The sequence below is a fragment of the Rhinoraja longicauda genome, chromosome 8 (assembly GCF_053455715.1).
Source record: "Rhinoraja longicauda isolate Sanriku21f chromosome 8, sRhiLon1.1, whole genome shotgun sequence".
In the NCBI taxonomy this organism is placed as follows: Eukaryota; Metazoa; Chordata; class Chondrichthyes; order Rajiformes; family Arhynchobatidae; genus Rhinoraja; species Rhinoraja longicauda.
In genome coordinates, this window is record NC_135960.1 from 12846057 (window position 1) to 12864437 (window position 18381).

The following is an 18381-nucleotide window of genomic DNA, read 5'->3' on the forward strand; positions in this document are numbered from 1 at the left end:
TTTAATTTCATACACCAGAATTATACCCATTGCACATGTTGCTTATCTTTCCATTTAACTTGTTAAATATAGACCAAGCTCAGCAAAACTTTGTACAAATGGTTCAAGTTAGTTGTTTTATTAGGATTATTCTAACCTGCCAATGACAACATCCAACATGTGACAGAATTTTCACCTGACTAACATCTTCCCAATCAAACTTCTCTTGTGCAATGACATTATGTAAATACCAGTCCACCAATTTGCAGCTAAACTTTTGCTTTGATTTTAAACTTGGTTATTTATCATGAAGGAAATAAATGAAGATTGTGTGAAAGGGAATAAAGATCTTTTTTCAGGTCATTTACTTAAGGGGGGGAGGGGGTGGTGGTTAAAGTCATTGCTTCAACAAAATATATTCTAATGCAGATGGAAATATAATATCCAAAAATATTCCTGATGTTTGATCAGAACATTTTTTTATGAGTAGTCAGAGAATCTTTGGAAAGTTGGTGAAATCTAGTTGGGATAATGTTTCAATAGGTTCCTTGTCATAATCACTGTCCTTTCTGCTCATGTATCATACATTTGTGGAATGACAAATTCAGCATATAAACCATAATGAGGAAATGCCCAGGTCACATCATGAAAACAAACTCAATAATCTGTTAGCTTTGACCTCAACGTGAGCAATTAGTTATTACCATATTTATCTATCTTACCTTATCTTTTCGACAACCGACTTCATCTAATTTTGAATGCAAACAATTTCTACTTCAATCTACTAATCCTGCAAGTGAATGTCAACACCGTACAAATCTGTGCACTGAAAATCTGAAAATCCAGTATTCAATTGTTTGGAAATGCCAATAATTCATTAGAATTAACATTCAAGAATATTGGGCTGGGGGTTGCAATTGTAGGGTGGTCCAGGAAAATGGCAGGTAGGTTTGCATTTTTATTCTAAATCTCTTGTGCACAATCTTGTATCTAAGCACCTTCATTCTAGACTCCTTTACTTTGTTCATGTTCGCCTGTTTTTTTAATTGCAAAAATATTGAATTACCCTTCGCTGTAATTTGCATTGTTCACAGAAAGAGAAACTTAAAAGGCTTTAATCCTACCTGTAATGATTCACATCAACCAACCTAATGAAGCATAAATCCTAAAACTGCAAGAGACCTCTGAGAGTGGTAAGTGAAATTTTATTAAAGCTCACCATATCCCAAACAGCCTTAACATTCAGTGGATCAGGGGGCTGTCCTCAAAAATCAGACAAACAATTCAGTGAAATTTAATTTCTGCCGACCCAAATCTTGAACATAATCAATGGCTGAACATCCATAATCTCTTTTGTAGAAAATTCTAAGGTTTAGTCTTTTCAGGGAAGAAATTTTTCAACTCAACTCTCAAGAACTGACCACTCTGAGACCACAGCACCTAATAACCCTGGAATCTTCAGCCATCTCACTGAATAACCCTCACTCCAAGTATGAATCTGTGAATTGATATTACATCAAAAATAAGGCAAGGATGTACTCCTTTGGGTACAGACACCAAGCTGCACCCAGTTTTCCCGATGTGTAGGAAGGAACTACAGATGCTGGTTTAAACTGAAGATAGACAAAAAGCTGGAGTAACTCAGCAGGGTAGGCAGCATCTCTGGAGAGAAGGAATGAGAAGGGTCGTCTGAAAAAGGTCTCGACCCGAAACGTCGCCCATTCCTTCTCTCCAGGGATGCTGTCCCACTGAGTTACTCCAGCTTTGTGTCTCTCCCAGTTTTCTTGATCTGATCTCATTGAAGTCTTGCATGATATCAGCAAGTCTTAATTTTTCAATGCAATTGCTCCAAATTAAAGATCAATTTACTATGTACTTTACAATTGCTTGAAGACTTAAAAATTTTCAAGCTCATTGAATTCATGAGAAAAAGATTGATATTTAAAATGTTCTCACCATTCTATTGTTATGTTCTTCCCACAAAAATGCCTCTGCTGATTTCCTATTCACTAACTTAACCATTGCTTTCTTTCTTGTGCACAGAATTAATTCAATTGTTATTGGTGACCATCATATGTTATTAAGAATAATCAAAAGCATGTTGTAATACATAAAACAACAGATCCTGAGAGATGAAAATAAGTGTGGAGTTTCTTTTCTTGTTTTTAAATTTCTTTTTTTTTCTTGATGGATGGAAATCTTAGTGCAGGAAAGTAAATAGGGATAACCTGCCTGTAACCAAAATAGATGCTGCATATTTTAATCAGAAATAGAAAATACATAACAGGTGATTGTGAAGGAAACAGGTGATAATTCAGCTGTAACTCCAATTCAAATGACTTTTGCAGAAGTAGTCCACATTAGACACATTCACATTTTTGTTCTAACAGACTTGGTTCATGCACTTGAAGAATTTTCTGGGTCTATTTTATTTCACCAGAACAGAATTGAGATCAGCTAATCTAATGTCCAATTAGGCCTCAAGAACCAAATAAGTATCCCATTTGTCTCATTCCAACTAAAAAGACCCCAGAGGTGGAAAATAAAAGGTCATTCATTCTAATCCCCACTTTCTTAAATCACTAATTATTACTGAATGATAAGGATCTACTCATCTTTGAACTACAACTGTCACTGCATATCCACATAAAGTTCCTGAATACCTCTCCACTGAGGCTCGTGTTCCCTTATATGGTAGCAAGCAAATTTGTACAGCAAAATAAAAAATCAGACATCCACAATTGTGAACACAATTCACCTCTGATCTGTTACTGTATGTATTCAAACACCCTGGAACAAGGATCAAAACAACAAAAGTATAACAGAATGACTAATGAAGAAAACAGGTTAAAAAGCACTACTACCTTACTCCTGGAGTCTCCTAACAGCTGATTGCAGCAAAACAATTTTCAGGGAAGAAAGTAGAAAGAATCATGTCAAAAGGAGAATTATTGAATAATTGTACAGCAGAAAAATGATGAATACATTAAAGCAAATTAAACAGAAAAAAGACAAGACATTTAAAGAGATGATTGAGATACTTATTTTCAGAATGAATTTTAAGATCACAGGTTAAACAAATGGGAGAGGGGAATACCAAAACGCAGATCCCATGCCAATGTAAAACACAAGTATTGTAAGAAATGGCCAACATTGGTTGTTCATTGTATAGGTTAGCAGAATTTATTCTTAAGTCACTTGCCTGAGCAATTAATGACATTCTAAACAAATGTACAAATGTGACTTAAAATTAGTGAATAACATTAGAAATCATTTTGATAGCAGTATTGTTTACGGGAAAGGGAGAGCAACTTACCAGCAGTTTATTATATACCTAAGGTGTCCCTCGCTGCCCTGGAGATCCCATTACAATATGGAAGGAAGAGGTAAGCAAGGGGAGAAGGAGAAAAGGGATAGAAATAGAGAGCAAGACAAGAGGGCCAAAGTGGGGAAAGGAACGAAAAAGCACACAAAACAGGAAATTAAAGTCTCCCGCATGCCATTAGTTAGTTGGTATATCAGAAAGATAACTATTGCCTTCAAATAATAGGAATTTGCTTTTTATTGACATCGGATATCTCGTGCAGGAAAAGATTTTAAAATTACAAGAATATGCAACCTATAAAAAAAAAAATTGCTGAAAAACAAAGAATAAAATAAAGGATATGTAGTGAGGTAGCGATAATTTGCTCTGCAAATCAAAAGTTAGCCAGTTGCAAAGAACAATAGATCAGCTTCAGGATTGGAAGAATTTTCGTAACTAACAAAGATTCGGCAAAAAAAAAAGTAAAGTAGTAGAAAATATGAAATCTGATTATAAAAAGTCTGGCAAATAAATTAAAGGAAAAGCAAAGATTTCTGTTAAGAAACTGGGACAGGAAAAGTAACAACAGGAAAATGAGATAGCAGGGTTTAACAATAGATGGAACTAAAATATATTAAACAGCGGTAAACAAAGGATGAATAATAGTGAAGAACTCAAAACAGTATGCATAATTAGCAAAAGAGTCAAACTGATTGGATCAAACTGATTGGATTAATGGATTGGATTAATCAATTAAACTGATTGGATTAATTGTTTAACCAATCAGTTTGACTCTTTTGCTAATTGCCCCGTGCAATGGATCTGATGGTCTACATCCTACGGGTTCCAAAAGAAGTGGGTGCAGAAATGTATAGATTGCTTTCTGCAATTCCAAAGGACCAGTGTCATCCCAGTTACTCCCTCATCTCTTCTCCTCTCTCTCCCATCAGGCAAAAGGTACCGAAGCACGAAAATGCATACCTCCAGATTCAGGGATAGTTTCTTCCCAGCTGTTATCAGGCAATTGAACGACCCTCATCAGCTAGAGTGTAGCCCTGACTTCTCATCGACCTCATTGGAGATCTTTGAACTATTATTAATCAGACTTTATCTTGCACTCAATGTTGTACCCCTTATTCGTTATCTGTGAACGGCTAATTATAATCATGTGTAGTTTTTTTCTATGACTGAATAGCATGCAAACAAATAAAGATTCACTGGACTGATTTGCTGTACGAGAAGACATTGAGTAGACGAGGCCTGTATTTTCTACCATTTTGAGAATAGGACATCTTATCGAGGCAGTCAAAATTCCTTCATGGCTTGACTGCCTGAAGAGTTTAAAACCAGCAATCACTGTCTCGGATAGGCCATTTAGGATTGAGAGGAAAATAATTTTTATTTCACAGTGAATCTTTGGAATTTGGATGGTTCTGGCGGTCAGTTAGTGGGTTTATTAAAAATAGAGATCAATAGATATTTGGATATTAAAATAAATAGGGAATGCAAGTAAATGGTATTCAGGAAAATGATCAGCCTTAATCTTGATGAACAATAGTGTGGGTTTGGGCCAAATGGTTTACTCCTACTCCTTTTTTACATGAGACGATTACTGGAAATCATTGCTAAAGAAGTGCCAATAGAGTAACAAGATGATTAGGCAATCAACATGGTTTGGTGAAAGTGTTTTTAACATATCAATGCAAGGTTTTGATGATGAAAGGCACTTGATAAGTTGCCACGTAAATGGTAATTGCACATGATCAGTTCTCAGAGGTTAAGACCAACATATCAGCATGGACAGAATTGGATAAAGTTAATATAACATAGAATATAATTACCTCTTTGGTAATGCAATGGATTGATTCTTTTGGAGGGCTGGAATGTTTTAGGAGGAGACTGCCTATAATGTGCCTATATTTTCATTGAAGTACTGAAGGACCTAATGGGTAGGTACTAAGGCCTGGTGGGGATCCAGGAGTAGGGGGCATAATCTTATGTTAATAGAATGGCAATTTAAAACCAAGATGAGGAGTAATTTACTCTGAGAGGGTTGAGGATCTTTAGAATTCTTCATTCAGAGTTGCAGATTTGAATCATTATATTCAATATTGAAATAGGTTTTTAGATTATGATTCAGTTATCAAGAGAATTGGACAGGAATGTAGAGTTGAGGCACAGGGTCTGATCACCAACAAGCCATTGAATGTGGGAGCAGGCTTGTGCCAGCACCTCTTCCCATTTCCGATATTAAGGCAAAACTCCAATGGTGGCAACCTTGGGTTTTCTGTAGGGGGTATGTCCACATGGAAATTAATAATTAACTGAAATGTGAGGCTGTGTGCATCAACATGCACAATATTCAAAATTGTTAAATAAACAGACAAGTTACAGCACACAATAATGTACAAATAACTAAAAGTATGTCACAATAACTTTATGCAAATATATTGGAATGATGGGTAATAAAGCTAAGCACCAAGGTGGAGCATTTTTATAACTGCTTGCCATATGTACAATTCTCATGACTTCATATTCATTTTAGCTTGTAGCCCACTATTGAAAAGAGTTATTACCAAGGCATCTGCAACTGCAGCTTCCACTTCTGTGCTTGTATTTAGTACTCTCATTGCAGTGGCAGGTAACCGCCCTGCCTGTCCAAGCCCATATCGATCTATTACAGACAAAAATATGAAGTTAATATAAACACTTTAGAAAGTCTGTTAATTCGAATGGCACCTGTTCATGCCAACAAAAGCAGTAAGAAACCTTTTCCTCCATACATGTAATATTGTACCACATAAAACGCAACTAACAGGCCAGCAACCCTTTCCTTGGAAAGTGGGAATTAATGAAAGTGAAAGTATTAAGAGGAGAAAAATATTTTGGTTTGAATAATTATTGTGCACCTAGGTCTATAAATAAAATTAATCTCTCAAATAAAATTAATCTCTCTTCTCCTGTTACATACTAATCTGCTGGGCATTTCCAACATATTCCACTTTTATCAGATTTCCAGTATGCAAAACAGTTTACTTTTTTTAGTTTTCATATTCAATTGCATATCAATTGGCTTAATTATATTTACAAAACTACATCCACATTGAACTAGAATGGTGAAACTTGTTTCTTGTGACCAAACTTCGATTTACATGAAGTTACTCTTCAAGTAAAAACAATTTTTTAATATATATCATGCCATTATTGTTTCAAGCTGAGCAACTAATTTTAAACTTAATGTGATCATACAGCGTGGAAACAGCCCAGTTAGTCCTTCAGCCTAACTTGCCCATGCCAACGAATATGCCATTCCATACTCGTCCCACCTACCCGCACTTGGCCCATAACCCTCTAAACCTATCCTACCCACATACCTGTCTCTTTAACATGATAGTACCTGCCTTAACTACCTCCTTCGGCAGCTCATTCCATGTGCCTACTACCTTTTGTGTAAAAAAAAATCCCTCAGGTTTCTATTAAATCTTTCTCCCATCACCTTGAAAAGGTGCCTTTTTAAAAGCCCATGCCCTAGCTATTCAAAGCATTAGAAATGTTAAAATCACCATTTTCAGTGATACACCTGCATAATCAATATTTTATTTTCAATATCAACAAAAGCTCCTATTCGCAAATAAATACAATTAATGAAATAATTTCAGCTTCAAGAAAGGTGGATTAAGCCAGTTTATCCAGAAAACAGAGGCTGAGTAACTGATACACCAACTGATGCCTCTAGCTGCAGACTTGGTTGCATGGAAACCTATCCTTCGTCTCCGTTTTAGTTTCATGATAAATCGAAAAAGTGGAAGAAATTCCAATAAAGCTGCTGCTCTTCAAATACTTTGACTGAATTACTAATGTTGGAAGATATTCCATTTTTTTTAAAGCCCAATATAATAAACAATCTATGTAAGTGGGAATTAATGGTTGAACTCTATCAAGGATAGGACTTCAGAAGTATTAGCCCATGTGGCGGTGAAGCTCCCATAGGTGGATAGAGTAAGCACATACTCACAAAACATCCCAAATTAAAAACAGACAATTTTAAAAATGGGTAACATGCTTAGAACACTTATGAATAATATTAAACTTAGCTTTTGTTTGGTACGAACAGTATTCACAAAGTAATACTCCCTTATAAATGATGGGAAATCTAAGCAGGCTTGAACTGTACAGTTTGCAATGGAGATTACTGACAGTAGTGCCAATCAGCAAGTTCAGAATTTCCAGTTGAACATATATAAATGATTACCTTGATTTGCGATGACTTAAAGGCTAAATATCAGAAGTTCCATTCAGAACCAGAAGCCCCATCATTCCCCAAGAGATTCAGCCCACTAATTCAGCCAACGAAAAATCAATACAAAAGGTGATGGGTGAAACTGGATGTTACAGAAGGGAAGTAAGCAATTGAGCAATTGTGCACAAATATATAATGTATGTTTAATAGAACTAAAAACATATTAAATTTCCTATTTAAAATAAAAATCACAGCAATATACTGGTTAACTGACTACTGTGCCTAACTTCCTATTGATGAAATTAGACATGTTGGGTAGGTATTCAACCTATTGCTTTGGTGTATCTCCTGGTGTTATTAGAGTTAGGTATTCATTAATGTAGCCACCCAATTTTCATCTTGTTTTTTGCCGACTGATGAGGTCAAATGCAACTGTGAAGTTGTGCAATGACAATTTGATCACTAAATTGATGAATTGAGCCAGTTAGGAAACAATACAGTAGTGACAAACAAAATTTTATAATGACCAAATATTGCCTGAACCTAATTTGCAGGTTAAACAATAATATAAATTTAATTTCTACTTTGGTATACAGGCAATCCTGATTTTGACAAGTCGCCAGACTGGATTTTGCCAACATTAAGCAGATTGATCTTTTAGGTGCATTTACCTGCTGGAACATCATGTAAAGGGTGCCGTCTTTGCATGGAGCAAAGCAGACAATGATTGGCAACAGAACTTGAGGCAACATCTTGACAGCTCACTGCTATCAAAGGCATCCTTCACTATTTCAAATCTTTCTGATATTCAAGAAATGTAAAAGCAATTGAAATGGATTATAAAGTAATCCAAAGAGGCTGAAGCATATATGTTAGGGGAAAGGGTGACGAGAGAGCTTAGGGCCCCTCAAAAAAGCAAATTGGTCATCGATTATGGAGCTGCAGGAGATGGGCTAGGTTGACAACGAATATTTCCCCTCAGTTTTTACCGTGAAGAAAAACAAGACGACTAGTGAACTTGGGGAAAGTTAATGGGGAAGTCTTGTAGACAGACAATCGGTATTACAGTCAAGAAGATGCTGAACATCCTAAGACGCATGATGGTAGATAAATCTCCCAGGCCTGATCCGATATGTCCAAGGACATTGTGGGAAGCTAGTGAAAAAATTGGAGGAATCCTGACTGAGATATGTAAACTATCTTTCAACACAGGTGAGGTGTCACAAGACCAGAGGGTGGATAATGTGTAGGAAAAGGTACGATCAACACTACTGGCCACATCTTCCCATCTCCACTCCTTTCTGATTTCCGCAGAGACCGTTCCTTCCAAAACGCCCTGGTCCACTTGTCCCTTCCCATCCAAACCATCCCCAGGTACTTTCCTGCAACCGCAGGAGATGCAACACCTGTCCCTTTACCTCCACCCTCGACTCCATCCAAGGACCCAAACAGTCTTTCCAGGTGAGGCAGAGGTTCACCTGCACCTCCTCCAACCTCATTTCCTGTATCCGCTGTTCTAGGTGTCAACTTCTCGACATCAGTGAGACCAAGCGCAGGCTTGGCGATCGTTTCACTGAACACCCCCGCTCAGTCCATCTTAACCAATCTGATCTCTTGGTGGCTCAGCACTTCAACTCCCCCTCCCATTCCCAATCTGACCTGGGCCTCCTCCATTGTCAGTGTGAGGCCCAGCGCAAATTGAAGGAACAGCACCTCATATTTCGCTTGGGTAGTTTACACCCCAGCAGTATGAACATTAACTTCTCCAACTTCAGATAGTCCCTGCTTTCCCTCTCTATCCCCTCCCCCTTCCCAGTTCTCCCACTAGTCTTCCTGTCTCCGATTACATCCTATCTTTGTCCCGCCCCCTCCCCTGACATCAGTGGGAAGAAAGGTCTCGATCGGAAACATCATCCATTCCTTCTCTCCCGAGATGCTGCCTGACCCACTGAGTTACTCCAGCATTTTGTGTCTACCAGAGGGTGGATAATGGTGTGTTTCTTTTTGAGGAGGGCTGCAATGAAAAACATTGCAATAAGGTGTATTTTGGAAAAATAGGGCTGACATCCGACCTTCAGTGCATCTCCAACTTCTGTTCTGTAATTTCCAGGCAGTGAGGTACAAAATAGACTAAACAGAAGGTGGTGGAGGAACAACACATGCCTACAAAGCAACCCCCCACCACCATTGTCATTGGGTCAGTATCCCCATGAACTTCAATGAATACAAGTGAACTAGATAAACCCATTTACAGACTAAACATTCATGAACAAATAATTATCATTAATTTCACAATGACCAAAGCCAGCCACACTTGCATTTGGTTCTGGACAAGTTGTGCTGTTGTTGTTGTTGTTGTTGTTGTTGTTGGTCCTTCGGGTTCGAAGATGACCATGACTTCACTTTCAATCTTATTATTTCGACCACTGATTGGGATCCCCGCCAGCCACGGTACGCTGGCCGAGGTTGAAGTCATGACTTGCGCTTAACTTGGATTTAAGTGAGGGGGAGTTGAGCAGATCGTCGGCCTCACTCTCTCGTCCTGGCCTGTCGGGTTCCAGCAGCAAGACATAGTCGAGACGGCTGGGGTCAGGTCAGGATGTAGTGGATGGTCTGAAGTGTCCTACGTATCTCACTCCGCCCTGTTTGCTCTCCACGACGCTTTGTTGGGATCGTCTTTCTGCTCGTTGAACCTTCTGGTGGTTTCCTTCGCGCAATCCGCCGAACCCAGGCTTCACATGCTAGGTAGACAAGCCCTAAGCCGCTGGAACCAACGACTTGCCGACTGTACTTGTGGCATACACACAACATAGTGGAGACATCGTGGGGGCGGGGATAGTCCTGCAGCTGATCCCAAGGCTTGGGGGAACGGTCGAGACCGGGGCGGTTCTCTCCGGGCGGTGGTCTGCAGCCCCACGGGCGGGGAGCGCCATCCGCCGCTGCTCCTCAGGCCCCGGGTACGGGCCCCAGGCGGCCAGCTCGAGTCTCCCCGGGGCGCCGGCGAGGCTTCTGTCCCGGCTCGGGAGACCCGGCCTCCAGTCGCCTCCAACCCGGCCGAGCGACCCCCGGGAGCCAGGGTCGTCCTGGCCCTGGCCCTGCCTGCCCACGTTGTACGAGGGGTGGCGGCCGTGGCAGCGCAGCGTGGTGAAGGCCGCCGGAGGCCCGCCGTAAGAGTTTTACTACTATGCACATCATGACTATTAACAATTTTGTTTTGGCTTTGGCAAATCAGATAAACAGGATTTATCTATAGCAGATACTTTGCTCGCCACCTCTCACCACTTTAAATTAACTGGATCCCTTTATAATCCAGTGGTCTGACATACGAATAGATATCAACAACTGGTACTTGCCTGTAAATTAAACAGTCAATCAGGAAACATTAAAGTTAATACAATACAAAATGAGAACATAAATTAGTAATGCAACCAGAGTACAATTAGCAATGACACAATTCACCAGACATTAATGGTGTAACTGAAAAAGTGATAACTATGCACACACAATGACAAAATAAAAACTCAACTGAAGTGTTGTACTGGGCAACCATAATTGTTACCTTTTCCCATAGAGTTCAAGAACTTATTTCAGTTTGCACATCATCTGAAGTATTGAAATATTTATTTTTAATAGGGGATTCCTGTTATGTGCATGAATGAGATCACATTTCTCCAAAAGTCCTTGTACTCTAATAAATATGACAATTATGATTGCTTCCGAGAAGGTGTGCAACTAAAAATGATAATCTTCAAAAGAAAATTAGCTGCAGTTAGAAAAACCCAATGACCAATGTACATTAAAAAAAATGAGAAAATTAGAACAAGCATGCAAATAGCACTTGTTCACCTGGGTGGCCAACATCAGCAGTGGAGAGTGCACTGGTGGACCTCGAGTGTCGACGTGAGGCTGGAAGGAAATGAAGGGCAACACCCTGGAGTTAACAAATTTTCCACATAACCACAGGAGCCCATCTTATTTGGCATTGAGTTCAAAACAATTCAGTTTTCTTGTTAAAAAGAATCCAACCAAGGTGGTGCAAGCATGTCTGCTGCTCGCATTGTTGCTTTTAATAAAGAAAAATGTCAAGTGGATCTCAAATAAATGTGCAACTTTCAGGCCAAGTATATTTAACAAATGTGCAGGGCGAACCATGCCGTCAGGAAATGAATTGCTTGATTACAAATATATCTCAAGCAAAAGTCTCGCATGCTTCAAATGCAACATACACTTCAATGAAATGAGGTTAAAATGTCTTGAGCACATTTAGCCCAAGGTGCATAATGAAGCTGAATAACTGACATGTTCAAGTGGGAAATACAAGCACAGAAGTAGAATAAAGTGCAAACAATGCTCTAACCTCAAAAATCATAACTAATCCCAAATCGAGGAACATTGGTCCATACATACAATTCAAACTCAGTACAGGCATTTAAACAAAACAAAGCAAAAAATCAATCCCATTTGCAGACGACAAACTCTCATGAAGTAACTGAAAAACATACATATCATAAGGGTCAACTGGTTTGGAGCCAGACATTTTTCGTACCCTTCTTTGTAAAAGAACAGCAATCGTCAAAAATTTGAAAGGAAACAACTAAACATTTACATTTGTGATGCCAAAATAGAATTATTCACAAGGTCTACGTGTGCATCTCAAAAAAACTTTTAAAATAAGACACAATTTTATAAATTAGTACTTAAATACAAAGTGCAGTATTGGAGTATTGTGTGCAGTTCTGGTTACCTCATAACCGGAAGGTTGTGGAAGCTTTGGAGAGAATGCAGAAGAAGTTTGCCAGCATGCCGCCTGATGAGAAGGCATCAGCTACAAGGAGAGGTTAGACAAATTTGCACTGTTTTCTCTGGAGTATCAAAGGTTGAGGGAAGATTATATTAAATTATGAGAGGCATTGATAAGGTAGGCAGTTAGAACCTTTACTCCCCGGGTTGGAATGTCAAATACTAGAGGGTACAGCTTCAAAGGTGAGAGTGGGAAAGTTTAGAGATATCCAGGACAAGTTTGTGTTTACACAGAGTGGTGGTAGATGCTTAGAACGGTTTGCCAGGTGTGGTGGTGGAAGCAGATTATAACAGTGGCATTTAAGCTTTTAGATAGGCACATGAATATGCAGGTTGTGGAGGGATATGGATCATGTGCATGCTGTAGAAATTAGTATGTCACAGTAATCTCAAGTTTTGTTTTCTCTACCTATAATTTAAACTGGCAGAAAAGCTCCTAAAATGTTGTTTATTTGCTTTTACTATGTGTTTAATGGGATGTTCATCTCATTTACAAGTTTTATCACCTGAAAAGACTTTCCACGGAGCATGAAGCCTTACAACAATTTTGCGATGTCTCGCCAGTGGATGACAGATCTCTCTACTCAAGCAGAATCTTAGAAAATGTATGGGGACCTAAGTAAAAGCTCAACTTGGCAACTCTCTCCATCATGATCATGGCTCCAAGCACCAGTTTTCAGAGGGGTTTATAATGGGTCACATAAATTCATCATCTACCCTTTAGGGTTGGAGAACACAGCCCAAGAAAATGGCAAGTACTCCATGGTCCACAAATTTGCTGCCCACTGTCAGGTTAATCAAATTAAATTTCCCTCATGCCCTTGTTGATGTCCACGTCAGCAACCAGTTTGCTAACATTCATTCCCAGCTACAATCTGAAGATGTGCTTTTTAGGCTGAGACCTGCTGGACAGGCTCGGTATTCTTGTACAACAATCATTGATAATTAACATGCAGGTATACACAGCAAATGGTACACTGGGCTTCACTGCAAGAGGACAAAAAAACCCATATAGGTATCTTGTTCCAAGATCCACAGAGTACTGGTGAGGTATATCTGAAATATGGTGTACAAGCTCTGGTCCCCCCTACCCAAGGATGGAAAGTTGTAGCAAAGTAGTGACATTTCATTTCTTTATGAGTGCAGGAAACAGCATTGATGTACTATGAGGAAGAGTTGAGGGGAGCAGTCCCTGCCTGGGACTGAAACAAAACTCTTCTAAATATCCAATGTCACAAGATATATCTTGAGCCACGCCAGTTTCCTTTGATCTTGAGAAAGTCACTCATGTTGAAGAAAGTGATGTTTGATTTGAGAACAGCGCCTTAAAAGTAATGACATTTTTTGAGTTCTGTACTAATGCTGGAAGCAACAATATAATTATGACTGCATTGTTTTTTCTTTCCCCGTTTTGACAAAAGATCTTCAATCTGGAATGTTAACTCTCTTTCCGCAGATGCTGCCTAACCTGCTAAATATGCCCAACCTATACTGTTTTCTTAATTGAAATTAATAGTTGTATTGTTACTATTGATTTATACATGTGGTCTGAAACACTGACTTTTGTGGACAAGCAGACTCAAGGATGGTCAAGAAATTGAAGAATGGGGAAATGGAATTCTGTTTATGCTAACATTTTCTAAAGAATTGATCACGGACAAAATGACTCTCCAAATTACTTCCACTCTCCCTCTTCCTGCTCCATAGCTGCCCACAACATGGTTGGCATGCCTCATGATTGCAATATGGCAGACAATATAGGGGACCACTATAGATCTTAAGACCTACCCTGGAGAGCACTGGACCTCCATTGGAGTGATCCAAGCAGAAGATTTGGACAGTAGTTCCATGTACTCAACTACAGGAGGAAATCTGTTATTGGTACATATTGAACTTGACAGGTGTCAGTTAAACAAATAACTGTTCTGAATCTCTGTTTGGAATCATTAAAGTATTATATAAAGGCAACATAAAAATAGAAGCTTGTTCTTTTGTTTGGGCGGCACGGTGGTGCAGCGGTAGAGTTACTACCTTACAGCGCTGGAGACCCAGGTTCGATCCCGACTAGGGGTGCTGTCAGTATGGAGTTTGTACGTTCTTCCCGTGACCACGTGGGTTTTCGCCGAGATCTTCGGTTTCCTCCCACTCTCCAAAGACTTACAGGTTTGTAGGTTAATTGGCTTGGTATAAGTGTAGGTTGACACTAGTGTGTGTAGGATAGTGTAAGTGTGCGGGGATCACTGGTCGGTGCAGACTCGGTGGGCTGAAGGGCCTGTTTCTGCACTGTATCTCTAAACTAAACAAAAATATAATAACTAAGTAAGACCACAAACGACATTTCCCTTGTGTTTTAGTTCATAGACAAGCTAAATACTGATCAGAACACCCAGAGTTCATTCGGTACCTTCCAGGTTTTACCCTTACCTCAAGATGATTTATAAATCACAAAATCATATTATCATTTTCTTTTTTATATTAAATTGTTAACATTTGAAGATTTAAATGTTCAGTGACATCAAAGAACAGAATCTTCACGAATATATCTGACTAGCATACACTTTCCAATCTACAGCATTTTATACAAACTACTATCTAGTAATTTTAGTCCTCTCGTCTACATGTTTAGAAGTTGCAAGGAAATTAAGTTAGTGTTTAATTTCTTAAATGTTGAATGGAGTTTAATTTGGTTTCTTTCAACCCATCATTTTACATTTCCTCCTTACTTGATCCTAATATTTACATAATAACATGGAATATAACCATGTTTGACTGCACACTGAAGAAATCCAAAATCTTACCTCATAAAACATAGAAAATGACACAAATCCACGAGAAACACTAAATCTACATTGAAATGTTGTTGTTTTATATTTGCCTTGATCTGTAGTGATGAAAAAATCATCAATATTTTCATTTCTTAAATGTTACCAGAATTTGATTACGTTAAAAAACTAACATTATCACCAACCATTGGAAGTTGATCACCAGTCAGATTTGTTTTAACTTCCCAATTTCCTAACACAACCCTGAAGGGTGATGAAGTGATCCATACCAATACCACAAATTAATTTTCTGCACTAAATAATAATTTTTACACTTTCCAATGAATAATATAGGATGATTCAACAACTATTATTAGCGCCATCTCACATAATGATCAGTGAAATTCTAGCAAATTATAATTCAATTAAAATAAGAATTCTACTTCCATGGGTTTAGTACTGCAAGAACATTAATCATAGATTAAAATTATTGGAGACTATGGATATAATTCAAGCACTTAACTATGCAGCAAACTAATCCAAATGATCTGGAGTACTGTAAAGAAGCAGACACAAAAAGCTGGAGTATCTCAGCGGGACAGGCAGCATCTCCGGAGAAGGAATGGGTGACTTTCCGGGTCGAGACCCTTCTTCAGAAGCAGCATTGCCATTGGGTTTGCAGAAGGAGCAGCATGCAAGGGAACCGGGAAAAGGGGCAGACGTAAAGAAAATAATAAGCTTCCAAAAGTATAGTGTCCTGGCAGTACCCTAAATAGGTGAATGGGCAAGCAAGGCACAATGATTCTTATGCCTCTTGGTACTTACCAAGTGGAGCAAAGCCCCTAACAGGACTTGTACCTCGACTGCTCTCACGGCTCGTATCGCGGCTGCATCCCTGACTCATGCTTGGTCGAGGGATACGGCTGCTCCGTGCTAGCATGAGTTGGGAAGAGTGGTAAAAGTCTGGTGAAGTTCATTATTGCAGCACTCTACGTGAAAGATTATTATTAGCATTCAATATCTGATGATGCTTTTAAATACGAACGAGTTAAAGTTAGTGCTGGGCACGGACCTTCTTCCCCCCCCCCTCACCCCCAACCTGAAACTGTGTAAAGAATCAGTTCTAAAGAAAACGGTGGTTGAATATGGATAGTTTTACTGACTAGTAATAATTCCTATTTCCTTTGTTTGCTGCAAATACTAATATATTCTTAGTAATTTGTTGTATTTTGAAAGTTTATTTATTAATAAAACATAACTGTATTACAAAAGGTCAAAATTAAAGACAATCAATGGAAAAATGATGGGCAGAATAAGATTCAAAATTCAAATGTAGGCATGAGCAAATGGAGGTCAATTAAGGATTAAGAAATTCTGTATTTCACTGGCCACTGTTTTTAAAAAAGTTATCAACATATCGATGAATCAAAGTCGTCCATGCAAATGATTATTCCAAGAGTAATCTTTTAGCAGCAAGGATAAATTGTTTATGTGCTCTTTACTCTGTATGCTGCATGTCAAAAAATATTAAGACATGTAAGCCAGAACATACAAAGTTTCAATCCTGCTGAATTAACAAATGTCACCCGGGCGATTGTAGTGTTACTGCAATCAGCCTCAGAGGTTAGTGTTGAATGTGAAAAGAAATTGTCAGAATTCCCAGTTCCTATCTTATGTGAATTGTTAAGAAATGTGCATAAATTATTGTTAGGGTTGAGTGTGAGACCCCACAAATAACATTACCAGTCAGTCTTTCTGTGGCTGGTTATATTGACAAGATAGAGCGGCACGGTGGCGCAGCGGTAGAGTTGCTGCTTTACAGCGAATGCAGCGCCAGAGACTCAGGTTCGATCCTGACTACGGGTGCTGCACTGTAAGGAGTTTGTACGTTCTCCCCGTGACCTACGTGGGTTTTCTCCGAGATCTTCGGTTTCCTCCCACACTCCAAAGACGTACAGGTATGTAGGTTAATTGGCTGGGTAAATGTAAAAATTGTCCCTAGTGGGTGTAGGATAGTGTTAATGTATGGGGATCACTGGGCGGCACGGACTTGGAGGGCCGAAAAGGCCTGTTTCCGGCTGTATGTATATGATATGATATGATATGATATAGAAGAATCCCTTGTACCAATGGAACTTTTAAAAACAGTGCAAAGCACCATTTTCCTCCAAAGACTGAGCATGCATGAGAGAGCACAAGAGTTTACGCTAAGTGGGGATCAAAAAGAAAGAAACCTCCCTTTTTCAAAAAGTTAACAAACGTCAAATACATCCTGCACCAACCACAAATTATTTAATTTTAAATTATAATGCAGATGGAATACCAAATTTTGATTTTCACACATTCTTTTGACAGCAATAGGTAACAAAAGTATTTTGTAGCTTAGGAAATTGAAAACTACTTCATATCATACTTTATCTGTGGCAGTTTAGAAAGCAACAACACTCATTTTAATAACCTTGCTTTCGAGGCACTGTCAAAATTGAAATTCAATAATTTAACAATTAATTATAGATTCCCCATAACAACTTACACTGAACGAAAGCAGGGGATGAAAATGTTTATTTTACTTGGAACATTAAGCAGGAAAATATTGAACTCTTAACCAAAAAGAGAAACAAAAAAGGCAAATTGGATGATTTTATACTCTCAATACATCAGCTTTGTCACTTTTGTTCCATATACTAGTTAGTAGTATAACTGTGGTATATCGTATAGTTTTATTCAACAAAACTGCCAACTGGATTAAACAGAACTTCATACATCAAAACAATAATTGACCTGAAACATTTCATCATGAATATTTCATGATCAGAGGAAACAGAAAGGAAAAAGGCAAAATGGTAAATACCATTCATTTTTCAACAAAATTATTTGCATGCATATTTAAAAAATACTGAAAAAGCAAATACAGCACAAAAGAGATCCAGTTTGCATGTAAAGAGTAGAAAGATCATTGATTCTTCTCCAAAATGTTATTTGCATATATACGTGCACAATTTGATCCCTGATTTTGCAAACAAATTCTAGATCAAGTGTAGTTTACAACTAAACTAGAGTTAACTAATTGGGGACAATGATTCTATACCAATTCGAATACAAAACATTCTTCATACTTTCATTATAAATTCTTGCATTAGCAATTATAATGGAAATCATCCACGTTCAATGCTGTAATTTAAGAAGCCTACTTATTCATGAAGTTGCAATATTTTCACCGGAAGGGAAAAGGAAGAACGCAGCAAGACTTTTCTCATCCTGAACTGACACCAGAACAATCGCCTATACAAGGTTAG

The 18381-nt window shown here is 38.5% G+C and overlaps 1 protein-coding gene across 1 annotated transcript in view; it reads right to left on the bottom strand.

Annotated features, from left to right (window-relative positions):
• clasp1a (cytoplasmic linker associated protein 1a) overlaps window positions 1-18381 on the bottom strand; it is a 179052-nt gene that overhangs the window by 60100 nt on the left and 100571 nt on the right. Inside the window, exons 23-26 of the mRNA XM_078403342.1 lie at window positions 15911-16018; window positions 11370-11429; window positions 5860-5957; window positions 2844-2867 (exon numbers count right to left, since the gene is read on the bottom strand). Coding sequence (XP_078259468.1) covers window positions 2844-2867; window positions 5860-5957; window positions 11370-11429; window positions 15911-16018 — 290 coding nt within the window. The remainder of the gene's footprint in view (window positions 1-2843; window positions 2868-5859; window positions 5958-11369; window positions 11430-15910; window positions 16019-18381) is intronic.